Source organism: Delphinapterus leucas, chromosome 7, assembly GCF_059928025.1.
Source record: "Delphinapterus leucas isolate spDelLeu-1000000601 "Yukka" chromosome 7, BTC_Dleu_Yukka2, whole genome shotgun sequence".
Classification (NCBI taxonomy): Eukaryota; Metazoa; Chordata; class Mammalia; order Artiodactyla; family Monodontidae; genus Delphinapterus; species Delphinapterus leucas.
The window spans coordinates 13,832,990-13,850,247 of NC_143135.1; the positions used below are offsets into that span (position 1 = coordinate 13,832,990).

The following is a 17,258-nucleotide window of genomic DNA, read 5'->3' on the forward strand; positions in this document are numbered from 1 at the left end:
TTTAGGCTTTGAGGTGGCAGAACAACGTAGAACACTCCAGATGAGAGCTGTCCAAAACAGCGTACAATGATGGTTTGGACAGTGTTAGTTCAGCTTAAGATTTCAACAGCTTTTTCTGAAGCCACTATTGAGTTTGCAGTCACTTAAAATTCCTTGATGGGACTTCCCTGGTTGCACAGTGGTTAAGAATCTGCCTGCCAATGCAGGAGACACGGGTTCGATCTCTGGTCCAGGAAGATCCCACATGCCGTGAAGCAACTAAGCCCATGCGCTACATCTACTGAGCCTGCACTCTTGAGCCTACGAGCCACAACTGCTGGGCCCGTGTGCTGCAACTATTGAAGCCTACGTGCCTAGAGCCCACACTCTGCAACAAGGGAAGCCACCGCAATGAGAAGCCTGCTCACTGGAATGAAAAGTAGCTCCTGCTCACCACAACTAGAGAAAGCCCGTGCACAGCAACGAGGACCCAATGAAGCCAAACATAAATAAATAATAAATAAATGTATTTATTTATTAAAAAAATACTTGATAACTATTAATAAACCAAGACTTTACTGTCCTGTACTTACTTGTGCAGTTCGAATGTTTTAAAAACCAAAGGTTTGTATTTGTTTCTGTTAAGTTTTATCTTAATAGTGTCAATTGCTCTTCTTAGTTCCTGCCTCTCAACATTTTTTTGAACTTTGATTCAGCCCTTTTTTTCCCAGCCTTACATCATCTTCTAATTTGATAAACATATTTTCTCTCTTTTTTTTTTTTAACACTAAGCACTTTAATTCTTTTTCTTTTTTTTTTTTTTTTTGGGCTGCATAGGGTCTTAGTTGCAGCATGAGGGCTCTTTTGTTGTGGCGGGAGTGCTTAGTTGCCCCGAGGCATGTAAGATCTTAGTTCCCCGACCAGGGATTGAACCTGAGTCCCCTGCATTGGAAGGTGGATTCTTAATCACTGGACCACGAGGGAAGTCCCTCTGTCTTACTTTGTTTTTCTGGTTTTTAAAAAAATATTTATTTATTTACTTATTTGGTTGTGCCAGGTCTTAGTTACGGCAGGCGGGCTCCTTAGTTGAGGCATGAGAACTCTTAGTTGCGGCACGTATGTGGGATCTAGTTCCCTGACCAGGGATCGAACCCAGGCTCCCTGCATTGGGAGTGCAGACTGTTTTTTTAATAAAAATTAATACATTTATTTATTTATTTATTTATTTATTTTTGGCTGCATTGGGTCTTCGTTGCTGTGCAAGGGCTTTCTCGAGTTGCGGTGAACAGGGGTTAATCTTCGTTGCGGTGCGTGGGCTTCTCATTGTGGTGGCTTCTCTTGTTGCCAGGCACGGGCTCTAGGTGCGCAGGCTCAGTAGTTGTGGCTCGCAGGCTCTAGAGCACAGGCTCAGTAGTTGTGGCACACGGGCTTAGCTGCTCCGCGGCATGTGGGACCTTCCTGGACCAGGGCTCGAACCCGTGTCCCCTGCATTGGCAGGTGGATTCTTAACCACTGCGCCACCAGGGAGTCCCGGGAGCGCAGACTCTTAACCAGTTGTGCCACCAGGAAAGTCCCCCCTCTGTCTTAACTTTGGATTGCTAGCAAAACTAGTGCATCAGTCAGGACTTTGCACCAAGTGTTGTGGTATGTTCCTGTGGGCTTGCTCTGTGTCAATTTTGGTTCACGAATTTGCACCTAGGCTTGGTTGTTCGCATGTGAAGCCCATATTTTTCTATCTTGTCTATAGGGTATTGTAAGAGTTGGTCAGATACCTTAAAGTAATCAAGATAGCCCCTTCTATGGCATTTCCCAGTATGCCAATCTTGGTATCCTTATCAGACCATGAAAATGAGGTCAATTTTTTCATGTCCTGATCTTAGTGAAACCTCAGTAGCAATCATTTTTTTCTAAGTGCTTTTAAGCCGCATGTTCAATAATCTATTCTTTACTAGAAATCAAATGCAATCTACCTTTTCCCTTATTAAATACTGTTTGCTTGTTTATAGATTTCTGGCCCAGGTGTTTGCCATAATTTTCCCTAGGTACTTTGTTGCGTTATTTTATTTGCTTCGTTTCTTTTATTATAATCTGAAATACATTTACCAAAGATTTTTAAAATGTAAAAGGATATACAGTGAAAAGTTTCCCAATCCTGCTCCCAGCTACCCACCACTCCACCCCATAGGCAACCACAATGAGCAGTGTCTTGCATACCTCTTCAACGATATCGTATGTATATACAAGTACATGCAAATATTTGTTTTTCCACCTCTACTTAACCTAAATGGTAGCATGTTATACATACTTTTCTTTCTGTACCTTGCTTTCTTTACTTTATGTCTTGGTGATCTTTCCGTATCAGTACATAAAGCATTTACTCAGTTCTTTTTTAATGGCTGCCTAGTATCCCACTGTCCTTTATATATATATATACACACACACATATTTATTTATTTATTTATGGCTGTGTTGGGTCTTTGTTGCTGCACGTGGGCTTTCTCTAGTTGTGGCAAGCGGGGACTACTCTTCGTTGCGGTGCGCAGGCTTCTCATTGCGGTGGCTTCTCTTGTTGCAGAGCACAGGCTCTAGGCATGCGGGCTTCAGTAGTTGTGGCACACAGGCTCAGTAGTTGTAGCTTGCGGGCTGTAGAGCGGAGGCTCAGTAGTTGTGGCGCACGGGCTTAGTTGCTCCGCAGCATGTGAGATCTTCCTGGACCAGGCAGGCCGATTCTTAACCACTTTGTCACCAAGAAAGTCCTCCCACTGTCCATTTTTTAACCAGTTATTTTTTAACCAGTGTTCTGCTGAGGAATTTTTTTTTTTTTTTTTTTGTCTGCTCCGGGTCTTAGTTGTGGCATGTGGGATGTTTGCTGTGGCATGCAGAATCTTTAGTTGCAGCATGCGGGATCTAGTTCCCTAACCACGGATTGAACCCAGGCTACCTGTGTTGGGAGTGTAGAGTCTTAACCCCTGGAACACCAGGGAAGCCCCTCTGCTGAGGAACTTTTAAGTTGTTTCCAGTCTTTTGCTATACAAACCATGCCACAGTTTGTCATTTTGCATATGTGCAAGTATATCATAGGATAAATTCCTAGAAATGGAATTGTAGGGAGGAAGAATATGTAGATTCGTGATTTCGGTAGATACTGCTAAATCACCCTCTGTAGAGATGATACCAATTTATACACTCCCTTGTGGTTCATGAGGGTGCATGTGTCCCTAAACTCTTGCTTGTGCTATCATATTTTGGGGTATTTACAAATCTGATGGTAAAAAATACTATGTAGGTGGGACTTCCCTGGTGGTCCAGTGGTTAGGGCTCTGCACTTCCACTGTTGGGGGCAAGGGTTCAATCCCTGGTCAGGAAACTAGGATCCTGCAAGCCGCGTGGTGTAGCCAAAAAAATTAAAAAAAAAAAATAGTATGTAGGTATTTTAAATTTGTATTTCTCATATTATAAACCAGGTTGTGTGGCTCTGCATACATTTAGCCACATGTGTTGCCTTTTCTTGGCTTGTCTCTGTGCTTTACCTATTTTTTTTTTTATTGTGTTGTTGATCTTTTCCTTACCAGTTCTACAGGAGCTCTTTATAAATCAGAAAATTAACTCATAATAGGAGTTTCCTGGTTGTCATTTGTCTTTTGACTCTGCTGAAGGTTATTTTTGTCATAGAACTTATTTTAAGTAGTCAGAATTATCCAACTTTCCTTTTATGGTTCCTAGATTTTGTGGCAGCATCAAGAAGATCAGTTAGTACTTTTATATTTTAGTTTTTTACTTTAAATCTTTGATTCATCAGAAGTTTAACCTAGTCCTAAATAAGCAGAGTATGATCCAACTTTTCTCCCATGTGCTACTCATTTGTCGCAGCCAGTTTATAAAATGATCTATTTGTCCCCATTGATTTGGGATGTCACTTTCATCCTGTTAATTTCCTGTTGAGTATTTGAATGTATTTATTCTGTCTCTTCTGTCCCAGGGATCTGTCTGATTATTCATGTAACAGTACCACATTGGTTTAAGTTTGAGGCTCTATTTTAGAATCTGGTAGGACTAGTCTCCTCTTGTTATTTTTTTAATCCAAAATTTCTTGCCTGCTTGAACATTTTGGTTTTCTGTATGGACTTTAAAACTACCTCGCTTCTTCCCTTCACCCCCCTGAAAAAATTCTGTTAGTGTAATTAATGCGATCGCATTGAACATATAAAGTAACTTAAGGAGACTCAATATTGTTATGGTATCTTCTTATGTAAGAACATGGTATGATTTTTCAGTTTCTCCAAGTCTCTCTTGTGGTCTTAGGAATGTTTTAAAGTTTTCTTCGTGTAATTTTATACATTTTTAAAGTTTATTGTTACAAGCTTTAAAAAAAAATTCTATTTTACTGAATTTGTTTACTAATTATAGTTGTTATTCAGTTAAATCTCATGGGTTTTCTAAGTATGTTATCTGTAAATAGTATTAATTTTACCTCCTCTGTTCCAAGTTGTACACCTGTGATTTCTTCCTCTTGTCTAAGTGCATTGGCTGCTACCATCAGAACAATGTTAAATAATAGCAGGCATGCTCATATCATTCCTCATTTCAGTAGAAAAACTTCTAGCTTTTTCCCAGTAAGCATATTGCTGACTTTTGGGTTGAACCAGAACTAGTTTATTGTTTTAAGGAAGTCATTATTCTTATTTTATTGTGAGTTTTTAATCAAGAATAGATACTCGGAATTCCCTGGCGGTTCAGTGGTTAGGACTCCCCCCTAACTGCCCCCGCAAAAAAAAAGAATAGATGTTAAATTTAGTCTTGCCTTATCAGCATCTCTGAAGGTGATCATGTTTTTTTCTCTCCTTTGACCTAATAATGAGATCATTATGGTTTTTTTTAAACAAGTATCTGGAGACTTAATTGACCTTAAATTAATTTTTAAATCCCAATAGTACCAATAAACTTCCCTTGATTATTATTGTTTTTAATTTATCTATTTTTGGCTGCGTTGGGTCTTCATTGCTGCGCGGGCTTTCTCTAGTTGTGATGAGCAGGGTCTACTCTTTGTTGTGGTGCGCGGGCTTCTCAGCGTGGAGGCTTCTCTTGTTGCGGAGCACGGGCTCTAGGCATGCAGGCTCCAGTAGTTGTGGCTCGCGGGCTCTAGAGCGCAGGCTCAGTAGTTGCAGTGCATGGGCTTAGTTGCTCCATGACATGTGGGATCTTCCCGGACCAGGGCTCACACCCGTGTCCCCTGCATTGGCAGGCGGGTTCTTTTTTTTTTTTTTTTTTTTTTTTTTTTGGCAGGTGGGTTCTTCACCACCACCACCAGGGAAGCCCCGAAATCATTATGTTGATAGATTCTGTAATATTGAACCCAACCTTACATCCCTTGAATAAACCCCACCTGGTTCATGGTATATGCTTTAACATTAAATTCTTTCCATGTAGCTTGCTAATAATTTACTTAAGAGTTTTTTCCTTGAAATTTGTGAGATGGATCTATCCTATTCTTTTTCATAAAATCTATGAGTTTTGGTATCAGTGTTATGCTTGTGTTACAAATATAATTTGAAAGTTTTTCTTTTTGTCTGGAACAGCTTAAATAGTATTGGAATTACTTGGTACTTTTTATACTTTAAAGGTCGGAGCCTGATGCTTTTTTCTTCCCTTTTTTTCACAAGCATAGGGAGAGGTAGTTCTTTGATAACGTTTTCTTTGTGAACTGTCCTGTGATGGTTAAGCAAATGAACTCTTCAGCTACAATGTCCAGGTTCAAGTTTTGCTCAGCCACCTTCTAGCAGTGTGACCTTGGTTACTTAATCTCTCTACACCTTAGTTTCCTTGTCTATAAAATGAGGGTTATAATAGTGCCAACCTCATAGGATTGTTAGGAGAATTAAATTAGTTAACATTGATACATGTCAGGCACTCTGTACGGCATCTGGCACTTTCTGTAGTAAATGGTCAGTAAATGTTAGCTCTTTTTATCATGTCTTTTTCTTGGAAATTATACTGTGATTCTTTGAGAGTATGGCTATAATTCTAAAGTCACCCCTGCCCCTGTTTTCAGTACTCTGAGAGGTGTATTTTCCATCTCTGTAAAGTGATGTTCATGTAAAAAAGATAGTTCTCTTTTAACCTGTTGCCTCATCTGTAATTGGCTTCTGATCCTTCTGAAGCATGTTGTTTCTCCCCAGTTGGAGACAATTTTCTTTGATAGAAAAACCAAATATTCAGAAGAATACAGGCATTGGATATGCTGCTAGCAGAGCTGAGACAGTCTTTTTGGTTGTCCTTAACATTCTTTGTACAAGTTCTGTACTTGTTCTGACTACAACTTCCTGTCATTCACCTTCTGTGTTCCTTCTTTCTTCCTTTGATCATGGCTGTTGTAAAACCTGAGCTGATCAAAAAGCATCATGTGCAACCAGATTGACTCATTTAGTTTGGCTCACCTTTCTTCCTCATTTAAGTCCTGTGCGGTGTTAGAATTCTGCTTTTTAAAAGTGCCCTATTTTTCTCAGAGTTTTGGCCTTGGGAAATACTTGGCATTCTAGGAGTTTAGGGCGTATATGTCTGATGGTGGCCAGTGTTCCTTGCCATGGTATTACCCTCTAGAATGACAGTCACTTTCACCTGAGGCTCCTGTAATTAACTCTAACTGCTTTTTCTGGTTGGTCTGAATAAAGTCTAGTTACAGTTCTGAATCTGGTAGATTCAGCTGTCAGCAGAGTTCAGTTGGGAATCTGTAGGATTTGTTTCTGAACCTTGCATACTTCCCAGAGGAGGGAAGTGTTTGGCTTTGGCACAGCTCATGCCTGGGAGCCACTGGCCCTCAGTTTTACTCACGTGTTCAGCAGCCACTGTGTTGTTAAGAGGTCATCTGACTTATCTGAATTGAATTTAACTCTTTTCTAGAATTAGGCTAAAGAGTGTTACCACCTGTTTCTCTTAGTTGAGATACAGGATTAATGAATTACTATCTGTAAAGCGTTTAGAAATTTGTGAATAAGGCCTCATATAACATAGATAATTTTGAAACCGCTCTCATGGGGGAAAAAATAGCTCATTAGATTCACTGTGGTTTTTAAGAGTGAACTCTTGTGGGAGAATAGCATTAGTCACCAGGGTGCCCTGACGGAACGGACCTTAAGAAACCCAGGGGCTGAGCAGTGTGGGGCGCACACACATCCAGAGAGGATGTAGTGATTGGTGCCGTTGGGAATGCTTATATAGTGTCATTGGAGCTCTGTGCAGGAGGTCCTATTCTGAACTCTGAGGGCTCAGAGATAGTGAAAAGGAAATTTTCCTGCTGATTTAAACCCCTTTGGGTTTTCCAAATCCATATCTAATGCATTTGTAAAAGTACTGCAACTGCTCATCGCTCCCGTGGCCTCATCTGGCCAGCCAGCAACAGGCTACAAACCGATCTTTGTACAAGGTGTTTGTTTATAATTTATGGAGCTGATAGAAAGGCAGAGCCCTCTGCTCCTCCAGGCATCAGTACTTCTTACCCCTCCCATTCCCTGCTAGGGCATTTTAACTTGGAAATCATTTATAATTAGGAGGAGATTACATTGCACAGTCTGGAACATGGCTTCCTGCTGTCTTCTGCATTGTTTTTGCTCCTCCTGGAGCTGCCCCCTGAAGCTCTTAAGCAGTTTTGATTTGAAAAATCCTTTCTTTCCTAGACTTTATTTCCATTCTCAGCTGCCCAGCTAACTGCTCCATCATCATTCCCCACATGTGTTTTGCCTTTAAGTGCAGGGCAGTTTGCTGGAGCTCCAGCTCAGGGGTCAAGGACTGTTTGGTGAGACAGCAGTTTTCAAGTGTGGTCCCAGACCAGCAACATCAGATGCCTGGGAACTTGCTAAAAATACAAATTCTCAGGCCTCACCCCAGCGTTCTGTGTTTTAATAAGCCCTCCAGGTGATTATGATGCATGCTGATACTTGAGAACCACTGTGGTAAGGCAAGGCAGGGAGCAGAACAAAGGTTTCTAGTGGTGTGTGGGTTGCCACTGTCTTAAACTGTATTTAACTTCACCTTTTTCTCTACCTGCTTACATCATTATTGAGTCCAAAAAGGATGAGCTCTCCTTGTCATTAGTGCATTACTTTGCTATGGCCTGAGAAAAGAAGTAACAGAGACCCAGGAAATCTCTCCCTTTGTAAATTAACTCATCAAAATTTCAGCCTTACGAGAAGAAGCTGCATGAGCGAATTGAAGCAGTGACCACTCACCACTGTAACTGAACATTTCCATTTCCATTCCATGTTCCATCTCAACATTTCCATTTCCATTGCTTGTTGTATATTAATTTCCATGAAATTAATATACAACAAGCAATAAATGTAAATTGCTAATTGGAGCTTTGAAATATTAATGAAACTGTAAACACACCACCCACTACTCAGTGAAGCTACCAGATCACTCTGTGCCTATTACATCCCCTTCATTATGGTAGAAGTAAAACCCTAGATCCCTAGCTGTACAAGTTCTGAAAGGGAAACATACTGCTGGAGAAGCTCCATTTTAATTTTTAGCATTCTCTTTTCACTTGTTATTTGCATATCTCTCTCTGAGCTCACTGCAGGAACTGGGAGCAGTTGTGAAATTGGGTGGAGTTGAGGGGATGGGACAAAATTTGGGAGATGGCCATTGACTTGGAATCATCATAATACAGTACAAACACAAACACCATGGCTTGAATTTGAGGCTGACAAAATGCTTTTTGTCTATATGCCCAGTTTTTCGTGGGCTTAGAGCCGAGCCTCCCAAAAGAAGGAAAACCTTACTTGTACTTTCCCCCTCACCCGCAGACCCCTTTTAGTAATTAATCTGGCAGTATCTAGTTCAGTGCTTTTTTAATGTTGGTGGTGAGTTTTGAGGGTCATTGTAGGCTTCTGTGTGTTTGACTGAATTGCAGGTTAACACATACAAGCTAGATGTCTGTAACAGCAAGATAGAAAAGCCGACTTTCATAAAATACTCACCATGCATTTTTGGGACATTAAATGTAGATAAAATGGAAACCATACAAAGCTGCCTTAAAGCCCACAGAGTCCCATTTCCTTTTCTGTTTATTTTCATGTCCTACTTAATACTTGTCATTGCTTTCTTTCTCTCTCTGCCTTTGATGGTTGCAGTCTAAATTGTCAGTTTCTTTTTACCTTTCTGAGGATTGTGCCAACATAAAGGTTAGAAAACCAAGATGGACTCACTTTTTTTTTTTTTAATTTATTTTATTTTTGGCTGTGTTGGGTCTTTGTTGCTGCACGCAGGCTTTCTCTGGTTGCAGCGAGCCGGGGCTACTCTTCGTTGCAGTAGGCAGGATTCTCATTGCATTAGCTTCTCTTGTTGCAGAGCATGGGCTCTAGGCACGCGGGCTTCAGTAGTTATGGCACGCGCAGACTCAGTAGTCATGGCTCGCAGCCTCTAGAGTGCAGGCTCAGTAGTTGTGGCGCAGGGGCTTAGTTGCTCCGCGGCATGTGGGATCTTCCTAGACCAGGGCTCGAACCCGTGTCCCCTGCATTGGCAGGCAGATTCTTAACCACTGCGCCACTAGGGAAGTCCCTGGACTCACTGTTGAAGCTCCCGCAGTTGCTTTGGTTTTGTAGCCCCAACTGTAATCCTGTGTCAGTCCTGGGAAGGGGGAGGAGATTATCTTTTTGGCAACAGGCTTGGGACCCTGAGTAAGGAGCAGACAGTCTCAGTGCTAACTAGATAAATCTAGCCATACAGGCTCGAGCAGATGGTGGGTTGGAAGTTGAGCAGTACAGAGCCCTAATGGTGATAGCATTGAGTATTTGGATGTCATTATCTTATTAGTTAGCAAACAGAACCATCCTTGTGGTCCCTCCTCAGCTTTATGTGTAATGGTGCTGTAGGTGTCAGCCCCCAGGAGTTGGCACAATAGCCTAATCAATGTGTTCTGATGTCTTTTTTGATCTCCTCTGTCATCTCTATGGCTTCATTAACAACACACACAGGGAAAGGGGGATGAATATAGAGTTTTAGAAATCACTCTGAATCCCTGATCCCATAAGTCTCACGTTCCCCCTGGAAAGCAGCTCTTTGTTTTGTTTTCCTTAAGGTAATTTCCTGGGGAAACTTGCCCTTGACCTTCCTGGTCAGGCCATTTGGCTTCCTGGAGTAGATCACCTGGAATCTGGTGAGGGCAGTTGAACTTGCCTTTTTGTTTGTTTTAACCATAATGCCTCTGACAGTGGACATCTGAAGTGATCTCCTTCAAATAAGAGAAAGTGAATTAGTCTCTTTGCATGTAAGTAGATCTAAATGAGACAGAGCCCAGAGGAGCTTGGTCCCTTTGGATGTGTTGTGCTGTTCTGCTCATGCCCATGGTGTGGGCCATCTGATTCCAGGCTCACATCAAGGGTAGGCCACTTCCTCCCGGCAGGGATTTGCACAATGGGCCTCAGAGAGGGATTCAAATGAAAACCGGAACAAATCATGCAGGTGCAGCCCCAGAGCTAGCTAACATCTCATTAGTCCTGTCATGTGGCACGATTCTCCCCACGGACAGGCATTCCTCCACCCCACCTCCGACCCCACCCGTTCCCTCGCTGGTGCTGAGCCTGCCTGCTGCCTGGCTGACTGTGCTTAATTCTCAGTAACTGCTACGTGCAGACTGGGGCTGCCCATGGTCATTGGCTTATGGTATGGGCGAGGGATAGAGCGTAGTGAGAAATGAAAATAGTTCCAGCCATCCAGCCAGGGCTAGGCTTTGTTTCTCTTTATCCTCTCTTGTGGAATTAGGGATTAGCATTAGCAAGGAGCCGTCCAGAAGACTGAAGTCTCTAAATGCTCCAGTTTTCTTAAATGAGAAAATAAGACGAAAACTGGTGAAATGATTTCCTTCTCCAAGGTCACATAGAGATCGGGAGTAGGATTCTCACCCCCAAGGAAGTTTTACCTGGATCACCTATTTCTTGGAATCAGTGGGTTTACATTTTCATTCATCTCAGTTTTGGACAATAACAGCTGTTGAGTGGCTCTCCAGGAACAATTTTTAATAACTTTTTCCCTAGCTCATCTCTCAAGTGATGTTTCCTAAGTGTGAGCTAAGACTCAGCATGTGGTTATGGTTGTGTTGACTCTCTGTAGTTTCCTATTAAAGTGGTAGAAGAGACATATCTTTTGTGTGTCTTGTGTTGCTTGTTCCATGACATTTTAGTTTGATAAGGCAGCCTTTAGTATTTCTAGAGAGGGTTCAGGTTCAGGCCCTTAGAGAGACCCCCAGATTTCTTGACCCAGAATTTTTTATACCATCAACTCCAAACTTTCTTACCCTCTTTTCTTTCTTTGTCTGATGCAGCCTCCATGAATGTGCTGGTGCAGAACTGCAAGATCTACAATGATGCCAGCTGTGACATTTCTGCAGATGGCCAGCTTCTGGCGGCTTTCATCCCTAGCAGCCAAAGGGGCTTTCCTGATGAAGGCATCCTGGCAGTGTACTCTCTGGCCCCCCATAACCTGGGCGAAATGCTCTACACCAAGCGATTTGGTAAGGGATAGGAAGCCCAACCTGGTGACAAAGGGTTGCTGGTACCTTGGCCTGGGCATTCCTAGGTGAGGTATAGCTTAGGTGGGAGTAATGGTCATATACTGCCCCTGCTTCACTGGGGCACGTGTCAGAGGAAGATTGCTTTGTGCTGGCTGGTAGCACTGCAGAAGAATCTCAGAATAAGAGTTCTCCCTACCACAGTGGCATCACCAGCATACTCCTGTTGTTATGGGCAGGAATAAGGGAGAGCTTCGTTCTTGGCCATGGCTTGGGGAAGTGGGCACACACACACTGCAAGGCCGTTTGGCATTGTGTATTAAAAGCCCCCAAAATGTATGTTCTCTTTGATCCAGTAATTTCACTTCTAAGGAAATAATCAGAAAACTATGCAAGATTTATTCAGAAGGATGTTCACAGCAATGTTATTTATCATAGAGAAAAATGTCAAATTGTGAAGAGTTGCTTAAAGAAATAATGGTGCATTAATAGGGCAGAATACCATTTGGCCTTTAAAATGCTCTTACAGAAGACTATTTAATGGTGAAAAATGTTCGTAATGGATGAAGTGAAAAAAGTAGATTTCAAAATAGTATTTACAGTATAATAATTTTTAATGTGATTCTATGATAATACTGATTAGCATTTATTAAGTACTTTTTATGTGTCACACACTGTACTCAGTACTTTACATGCCTTCTCATTGTGCTCTTCACTGCAGTCCTATGAGATTAACCCCAGGATGACCAAACAAAGATGAAGATTAGAGAGAAAGAGAAAAGACTAAGAGGGAAAATTATTCCCTTGTAATAGCAAGAACTCTGGGAGATGTTTCTCTGTTTTTCTGGCCCTCAGGTCCCAATGCCATTTCAGTGAGCCTGTCCCCGATGGGTCGATATGTAATGGTGGGCTTGGCCTCACGAAGGATCCTGCTGCACCCCTCCACGGAGCACATGGTGGCCCAGGTCTTCAGGCTGCAACAGGCCCATGGTGGCGAGACCTCCATGAGGGTGAGTGCATTGCTCGTGGCTTCACTGTATGGCGGCTCTCCTAGGCCTGGCTGGCAGGGTAATGCAGGACAAGGTTGTGGTCTCCCAGCCAGGACCAGAGATGTCATGCCCATAAGGAGCCAGGAAGGACTCCAGTCCAGCCTAGTAATGACCAGCAGGCCGCACTTTTGGAAGCTCTGGACTATTAAAAGGCAGGGGCTTTCTCATACCCTAAATCATGAGCTGGGTCCCCAGAGGCCTGAAAGGATCTTTGCTTAAAGACCAAACTGAATACTTCCTTACCTCAACATGAAACCTTCAGTCTGGAGATACACAGAGAACCCAATGAAATATTTATGCTTCTTTTTAAAATAAATTTTTCAGGACGCAAGCTATAAAAAGAAATAAATAGTATACTATGAAATGTTCTTTTCCTGAGGTTGTAATCATGATGGAGGATAAGGACTTTGGGCAGCTGCTATGCTCTTAACTGTCCCATCCATTTCAGTAGCAGAGAAATGTTCTATTTAGGACCCTTTCTTGTCTGAAGCCGTCCTTGCTTGTATTGCCATAAAAGCCTTCTGGGCATCCTGGGGTTAGTGGCCTCCTGGACTCAACCTGTCTAGTTTCTGACTGAGATTATTCCTACATCCCATGAGTGCTCATTTGGCCAGGGTTTTGTCAAGGGGAGTTGAGCATTTGAACACTTCTCTAATTAGATGGTGTTTAAGCTCGGTCTCAATCTAAGAACCTGTGAATTCCCTTAGCACTTACGCTGTGCCACTTATAGTTTTATGCACTTGTTTATGTGTTGTTTTGTGTTTTCTTTAGCAGTGTGGTGTGTATGTTTAATCCACCCAATTAGGTTCAGTGTAAGCTCCTTAGGGGCATATCCCCCGGGGTCCCTCATTTAGTGCCACACATGTAGATGCTTGTTGAATTCAGCCTGGAATATGAAGCATTTGTTTTAAAGAAAAAACCCTAAAGATAGGACCCATTATATACAAAGCAATAGAAAGTGGGTGGCCAGGTGTGGTGTCTCCAGCCTCTTGTCCCTCCTGTCTCCTACAAGGACCTTCTATCCAACTCTACTGAGCCACTTTCCAAGCCCCCTGAATTAGTAAGGCTCTCTCTTGCCCGGGTACCTTTACCTGGAGTGCCCTTTTCTCCCTGAAACCCAACTGCCTGCAAGCTCTTCCCCTTCTATGGAACCTTCCTAAACAGAATTGATCACTCCCTCCTGTGCCACCCCTGTACCTGGCACACTCTCTGTGTTAACACTCATCACACCGAACTGCAGTTATTTATTTCCACATCGTTCTCCTCTCTTGGCCCATGAGCTCCTTGAGAGTAGGATCGTGTCTGTTTCATCTTTATGAACTCCGAATACCTAATAAGAAACCTCTCATTTAGGAGAAGCTGAATAAATGAAAGAGAATCTCAAGAAAAGCATCCTTATTGTTTCTAGGTGGTAACTAGCAGAACCATTGATGGGTGACATCGTGTCCCGCCATGCCTCTGAAAGGGTAGAAACAAGGCATTCTCTGCTCTTGACATCACAATGACAGGAAAGTTCTGATTCTTGAATCCATGTGACTAGAAATATTTGACATTGAGTGATTGGGAGAGGACTTTGCAGGAAGTTCATCAATCCTATTTTCTTACCTAGATAAATGAGGATGGAAGGTGAATTTTAGTTTAAATATTCTTATCTTAAGCAGATTTGGATGGTAAAAGTACCTGGTGTCTGCTTTTTACCACCTAGAATCTTGATCCTTGCTGTTCTTCTAACCCTTCCTACCTAATTGTGGAATAATTGTTTCTAATCATTAAGAGAGGATCTGATTTCAGCAACACTAATGGACATCTCCAGCCTCTTCTGGAAGCGAGGGCTCCTGCCCAACTTTTGGGCACAGCCTGCCAGTCCTCCATCCTAGCAAGGTTCCTCTTTTCTATAAGTAGCCAGAAACATCTGGCTAAAGGCAAACAGCTCCAGGGCGGGCGCCAAGATGCTGTCACATATGGGGCCGGCAGCTCAGGGAATGCAGTTGGAGAAGTCTGCTGTGTAGGGGCTCAAGGCACCTAGCCAGCTGCTGCATGCCTCAGGACAAGAGCTACTTCTCAGCATTCCCAGCAGGGCTTTTTTGATTCTCATTAGACCCCATCTGCCACTTAGGAGAGGGAGCTGAAGTAACTAGAAAGCTCTCATTTGGGAAGCATTTTTCTCACACAAGAGGCAGGATCCGGGCTTCTCAACAAGGTTTTGCTCACCCTGTGTCCACCCAGTCTGACTTTAAACCCCCATGCTACAGAAAGGTTTCTGGTTTTCCAGGTCTTGGTTGCCCCTTACGTCCAAAGGCACCAAAGCATTCAGCACATGTCCCTGAATTCAGTCACTGGTGGAAGGGAAGACACCAGCTTTTTTGGATAGCTGTGCTGTACCACCGTTTAAGGCAAGAAGTGCATTTTTGTCTGAGAACAGGGAGCGAGGGTTTAATGGGACAGTAGAGCATCTCCCTCTTTGCACAGGTAAGTATAGGTGGCTGTCTCCATCTGTAATGTCAAGCTCTGTCCTTGAAGGAATTTGTGGGTACTGGGCCTGTCCTAGAGCTTTTCTACCCAGAATCCCCCTTCTCTGTGATGTTACCTCTTGGAATTCACTGTGGTAACGTTCAGAGAGGTGAAATTGTTGGGCCGGCAGACATTCCCAGGAGAGCATCCTCCAGAGCATCGACTTATTTTAATTCCCACTAAGTGACCATCTCTCCCCAAGAGATGATCTCTTACACAATCCCATATGAAAACTCCTGTAAAAATGAATTGCTAATTGCTCTTCGCCTTGGCATGCTTATTCTAAGCAGTTCTTCAGACCTCTGGATCAGTGCTTCTCAAACTGTGCTCCTTGGACAACCTGCATTAGAATGCATGGGGTCCTTGTTAAAATACAGACTCCACTTCAGACCAAAATCAGAATAAGAATTGGGCAGGAAGGGGACCGGGTATTTGTATTTGTAAAACAAGCTTTCTAGGGCTTCCCTGGTGGCGCAGTGGTTGAGAGTCTGCCTGCCGATGCAGGGGACACAGGTTCGTGCCCCAGTCCGGGAAGATCCCACATGCCGTGGAGCGGCTGGGCCCGTGAGCCATGGCCGCTGAGCCTGCACGTCCGGAGCCTGTGCTCCGCAACGGGAGAGGCCACAACAGTGAGAGGCCCGTACCGCAAAAAACAAACAAACAAACAAAAAAAACAAGCTTTCCAGATGATTCTCATACGCACTTGAGTTTGAGAACTGCTGTTCTTAATGACTGCTTTCTTCATTTTAGGTTTCTGCCCTCAGCCTCTTCAGCAGAGGCAGAGATACAGTCTCAGGTTTACTTCTTATCGTGGTTTTATGTGTGATGCTTTGATCCTTTGCTAATTTTGTTGCAGGCACAGTGGTGTTTGTGTTCTGTCTCCTATAAAACTCTTAGCTTTTTGGCTGTCCGTGCTTCACCTCCCATTTTTCTCAGCTGTTGTTGCTTTACAGGGTTCTCCCTTGAATATCTCTATGTGCTGAATTATTTTCTTCCCCATGTTGAATTTAATTATTATCCTTGTTTCTAGGATCTAGGGTCCTCAGATATTTCCCTTCTCTGCTTACTAAGGCTAGGCTTAGTCTTCCCAATTTTAGTATCATTGGCAAATCAGGAAAAATAAGACTAGGCACATATTTTATCTCCCCCTTCCGTCTGTCGATTCGAGGCTCTTCCAGGCTGAATATGCTACTATCTCTGCCTCAGGGTCTTATGTGCCATCTGACTCCCTCACACTTGAGCCAGTAGGACTTTTTGTTAATTTCTGTTTGGTCTTTAAGTTAGACATTTAAAGATTGCTAAGCTGAAGTTTTGCTGAATTCTCAAAACACTAAACTGCCTGAGTTCTCTCTCTGCTTTTCATTTTCTAATTGGAACAAGGCACAATATTGTAGCAGAAAACTGCAATTAATCTTCTAAAATTATGGTAACTTAATGTAATAACTTTGGTTGTAACCAAGTGAAAGCAAAATAACAAAAATATAAAATTACTAATGAAACCAGAAATAGTCATATAGCAAACTATGCCTCCAGTTTGTAATAAGTGCTGTTTTACCTAGGAATGGGGGCAAACGTCAGCAGTCGAGGTGTGGGTGTAGGTGGGGAGGCAGTGCTGGGGCAGTTTGGGCAGAAGTGATGGACAAGGGACTTGGGTGGGAGAAGAAGCCCTAGGACAGAAAGCAGTTTAGCTCTCCTTTCTCCATGGGACAGCATTGTGCTCTTTAAGGCCAAGCCTCAAACATCAATACTTAAGGGTCAATTTTATTGAAAGCTTTTTCTCTGTGGCTATGTGGTGAAACTGTATTCAAGGGTTGAGCAACTATTACCCAGACAGATTGTTAGTTTGGAGGGGGTGTTGGAAAGAAAGCCTGCCCCTCCCTCCCTCCACCCCTCTCTCTCCCCCCTCTTCTCCCCCTTCTTCCTCTCTTCTCTCCCGCCTCCCCCAACCCCTTCTTGACCCTGAGAGTTCTGCTCTTCAGTAGTGGACAGTCCCCTTGTATACCTTCTCCCTCTAGAGCTCCAGCTGTAAAGATATGCATCCCCTTCATTCTCAGTAGGTCCTAGGCAGCTGGAAAAGGAAGCAGATTTTTTTAGACCTACAACCTACTTATATCTAACTGGCCAGTAGTTCTCAATGTGTATTCCCCGGGACTTAAGTCAGCATCATCAGGGAACTTAATAGAAATGCAGCTTCTCAGCCCTGTCCCAGACCTGCT

General features: G+C 43.0%; 1 protein-coding gene across 15 annotated transcripts in view; it reads left to right on the forward strand.

The window, feature by feature from the left end:
• AMBRA1 (autophagy and beclin 1 regulator 1) overlaps positions 1 to 17,258 on the forward strand; it is a 173,724-nt gene that overhangs the window by 130,266 nt on the left and 26,200 nt on the right. For all 15 annotated transcript variants that reach the window (XM_089914857.1, XM_089914856.1, XM_089914859.1 and 12 more), the window contains 2 exons: positions 11,297 to 11,485; positions 12,338 to 12,492. In XM_089914857.1, coding sequence (XP_089770983.1) covers positions 11,297 to 11,485; positions 12,338 to 12,492 — 344 coding nt within the window. The remainder of the gene's footprint in view (positions 1 to 11,296; positions 11,486 to 12,337; positions 12,493 to 17,258) is intronic.